Here is a 4368-nt window from a genome sequence, read left to right as displayed (position 1 = left end):
AATGTACCATGGACTGCCAAGAAAACAAACAGATTCATCCTTGAGAGGGTTAAACCAGGCTACTTCTTGGAGGCAAGGATTTTGGGGCTTTCTCTGACATACTTTGGCCATGTTGTAAGGAGAGACAGATCTTTAGAGAGGGACAGCATGCTGGGTAAAGTAGATGGACAGCGCAGGAGGGGAAGACCCTCTATGAGGTGGATTGATTCAGTGACTGGGCTAATCAGGATGGGCGTGTCAGAGGCAGTGCGATTGGCACAGGATAGAGCAGGGTTTAGGGCTGTTGTGCACAGGGTCGCTATGAGTCGCAAACGACTCAAGGACACATAACAACAACAACAACGAGTCATATTAAAAAGCATGTTTGGTACATGCATGACAAATTTGGGGAAATGCTTGCCTGTACTTGCCATAAGGGAGGAACCTCTGGTGGATAAGTGTTAAGGAATTGTGCTGCCAAGGCAAAGGTACATGGTTCGGATTTGCCAAATGCTTTATGGGAGAAAGATAAGCACTCGCCTTCCTTGCAATTTACTGCCTCTGTGAAATCTGCTGGAGGATCAGCTCTGTGTTGGTTTTGACTCGAAGGTACACAACAACAACAACATTGTCTATAGGGAGCTGTGGTGGTGTAGTCCATTGTGAGTTACACTGCTAACCAAAGGTTATGCTTTTCCCATGGTTTGAATCCATCAGAAGTTGCACAGGAGGAACATGTTCAGCCTTGTAGTGATTTGCACCTGGGAAACCTCAGAGTGTTACTGTGTGTCAGAACCAATTCCTCAGCAATAAGGTTGAAGGAGTTTGAGCTGTTGTCTAAATTTAAAGTTCTGGAAACTAAGAAGGACATTTCTACCTCTCAGATTCTGTTCTTTTCCCTAAAAGTTTTAGTTATAGCTAAGTCCCTAATGTTTTGAGCAAAGGCAGAAGGATTCTGAAGTGAGTGAGGAGAATTGATCCTAGATCTTTGTGAGCTGCATCTACTGTGGGAATATATAGCTGTTCTTTGACCAGCACTCAATTATTCTTGATTTTAAAATGTTACTGCAGAGGTGTGATTTTTAGACTCTCCCAATTTAGGATAGATGGCTAAAACAGGCAGGAATGTCACTGCAGGCAGTATAAGGTCGATGGCTGTGGACTTGCTGAGTTCCCTATGTGAGTCCTGACTGGTGGTCTTTCCCTGTGGCCGCTTCCCTGGGCTGTTGCTCCTCAGGCTTTGTCTTTGCACGAGTGGTGAGGAAGGGGAAGGCTCACCATCTGTTACTCTGCCCTCTCTCTCCCGGCTTCCTGCCCGCAGAAACAGGTTCAGTTAAGAGTGACTGGCTGAGGTCCAGTGGCGAAGCAATGGGTGGCTCTATCCTGACCACACACAGATCTGCTATTGTCGCCATCTGTGGTGTTTTTTTTGTTTGTTTGTTTGTGTTTAACTGAATGTTGTATGTTAGAGAGCAATACCTTTTCACCTATGAATCTTCTCAAGCAAAATGGATTCCATTTCGAAACTCTAGCTTTGACTTGAAAAAATATATTTCATTTATCTCGTAAGAACATTTTTAATTGAAATTATAAATTCCAGAGGTGAAAAGAGGTTTGATTTAACTATAGGCAGAAGATTTTTAGTTCCTCATCTCAGCAGATGGAATTAATACAGGTATAGCAAAGTTAACATCATGGTTGTTTGCATTATTAATCTTCAAATGCACAGCATTTTACTACCTTGCTCTCCGTGTTTGCATGATTCTTTCATTGCAGCATATGTGAGCAGAAATGTACTTCCATCTGCTCCTGGAGAGCTTGTTGCCTGATATTCTGAGACAAGACTCAGCACAATGCGTACCTCTCTGAGTAATTACAGGTGTGTGGTGAGGAGCCCAGAGCATTAATCAGAGGCTTAATTATGAAAAAGGTGGATCTTTTGTTCTGCTCCTGGAGCATGCATTTACTACACACTCTCTAAACTGCATCACCCATCTGCTTGCCCCCTTAGAATGTTTACCTTGGCTGATAAGGACCCTAAGCATATCAGAGGGTGAGATTAAAATAGGTTTAAACATTAACTTGAGAGAAGCACCATAGGCTTTTTTTCCCTCTTTCTTTTAAAAATAATGACTATGCTTTTTATGTTTTGGTACAGAAAAAAGTATCTGAAACATAATAACATTTAAAGTAATATTTGCTACAATGTTTAATATATGTGAGCTCTAGTGGTTGAACAATTGTGCACTCAAATTAAGTTCAATAACTAATAAGGAAAATAACTTTTAGGGAAAATATGAAAATAATCTTAAGAATTGTTATGTCTTTTTTAAATTATGAAAGACTTAAGTAAATATATTAAAATTTAGCACATTACTTTGTTCTACTATAATAAAATTAAACCAAGATTATTTTAAGAGCTTTTTCAAGTGGTCATACTGAAAACTAAGAAAAGCTCAATCTCCTTTCATCTTTTGCTCCTCACTAGCTTCCTACTCTAGGTTGTATACTTCAGGTCACGTAACTGTATCACCATATGACACACACTGATGGCTCAAGGAGATGATATTCTTTATGAGAGTGAAGAGTGTTTAAAGTTTCTATCTTCTCCAGGGCTCACTATAAACAGGGAATCTTCTGGTCAAAAGCTATGATTTAAATTTCAGACAGGCCACCTTACAGCTTGTTTTTCCCTTTCACTTATCTGTCAAAACAAAGCAGTGCTTATTGAACTAACATATTTTCCAGTGTTTTCTCAGGTTATACAACAGTCATACATACAATGAACTGACTTCTTTGCTTTTTTATTTCATTTTCATTTTCTTGTAAATTATAGTTGTGGCTTCTTGGCTTCCTTTGTAGGATATCATAAACACCATAGTAAGGCACTGTCCACCTCGTCTTTTCTCCCTGGACTTACCAGGCTTTTCCATGCTGCTCGGGGATTTCATCATGGCTGCAGCCAGGGTTCTCAGTGCAGACATGTTGGTGGTGAGTATGGCAATGCTCAGCATCCTGGCTCCCTGGAGGCTTCACAGTTGTTAACAAGGTTCAGATTTCTCTACTCTTAACAGGTGTTGACTCATTAGTGCAATGTGAAACTGGGCTCTCAGGGTAGATACTCTGGTAGCTGATGTGTGAAATTATAGGATAAGATGACACATTGGTATTAGAAAGGCGTTTCATCAAAAGGCCAAAGTGTGAGAAATCATATCCTCACTAATATTTCAACACATTTACAGAGTCAGAAGCAGAACTTGGCTCTTTGAATCTTATTAGCATTTTCCATTATATGGTGGTACAGACAGAGATGACCTTACTAAAGAGAGAATTTTATGTATAGATCAGCAGTAAGGTTGTCTCAGAATATCTTGCATTTTAAAGTTTCACTGAATCTTAATGACTTATCAGAGTCTAATTTTGTTAAAAATATTTTAACTGGAAAATGACTATATACTTTCCTGTTAATGTGCCATTACTAAAACTTTGGTAGAATTTGCATATTTAACTGTTAGAAGTGGGTAGACCACTAACATATGAATGGCTATCAAGAGAATTCATTTGCAATTTCCATACTAATATCTATTATTAAAATGATGTATGTGATGGCCAATCACACAATGTGTATTCCAATTAAGAATTTGAAACAGAGCATGCATAACCTATTGAATTGGGAGAGGAAAATAAGAAAAGAAGTTTGTTCACATGCATAAACATTTACAGAACATCCACAGAGAGGACTAGAGAGGTGGGAGAAGGAACAGAGATTAACTAATAGATGAGCAAAGTGAAGGGAGAGGGAGAGTACATTGAGGTCTTAGTAGGATGTTGTAAATAATGACATCATCTGATTGTAATTGTCATAAAATAAACATAAGTGGCTGAATGAAAGCTATTTTTAAAAAAAAAATGAGAATGCTTATACATTTAACTTTAAATGGTATTTTCCCATTTAAGGAACCCTGGTGAAGCAGCACATTTAGCATTGGGTTGTCATCTGAAAAGTTAGCTGTTCAGATCCTCTAGCTGCTCCCTGGAGACAGATGAATTGCTTTGCTTCCTTAAAGATGCATGACCTTAGAAACCCTAATGGGCAGGTTTACTCTGTCCTATAGAGTCATGCTTGGAATAGTCAGCAAAAGAGAGAAAGACCCTCAACAAGATGGATTGACACAGTGAATATACAAATGGGCTTGACTTCATCTCATCAGAGATGAAAAGGACAGCACAGGTTAGGACAAGGTTCAGATCCGTTGTTCCTCCCAGATTCTTTCATGAAGCAAACATATCTTTCATACCAAATCCAGGAAAAGACACCACCAAAATAGAAAACTATAGGCCAATATCTCTCATGAATATTGATGCAAAAATCCTGAATAAAATACTGGC

General features: G+C 38.9%; 1 protein-coding gene across 1 annotated transcript in view; it reads left to right on the top strand.

Annotated features, from left to right (window-relative positions):
- Window positions 1-4368, top strand: part of RALGAPA2 (Ral GTPase activating protein, alpha subunit 2 (catalytic)) — a 757941-nt gene that overhangs the window by 388615 nt on the left and 364958 nt on the right. Inside the window, exon 24 of the mRNA XM_006895663.1 lies at window positions 2842-2970. Coding sequence (XP_006895725.1) covers window positions 2842-2970 — 129 coding nt within the window. The remainder of the gene's footprint in view (window positions 1-2841; window positions 2971-4368) is intronic.

Source organism: Elephantulus edwardii, unplaced genomic scaffold, assembly GCF_000299155.1.
Source record: "Elephantulus edwardii isolate Elephantulus edwardi_28Jun2011 unplaced genomic scaffold, EleEdw1.0 scaffold00172, whole genome shotgun sequence".
Lineage (NCBI taxonomy): Eukaryota > Metazoa > Chordata > Mammalia > Macroscelidea > Macroscelididae > Elephantulus > Elephantulus edwardii.
This window is presented reverse-complemented; position numbering and strand designations above follow the sequence as displayed.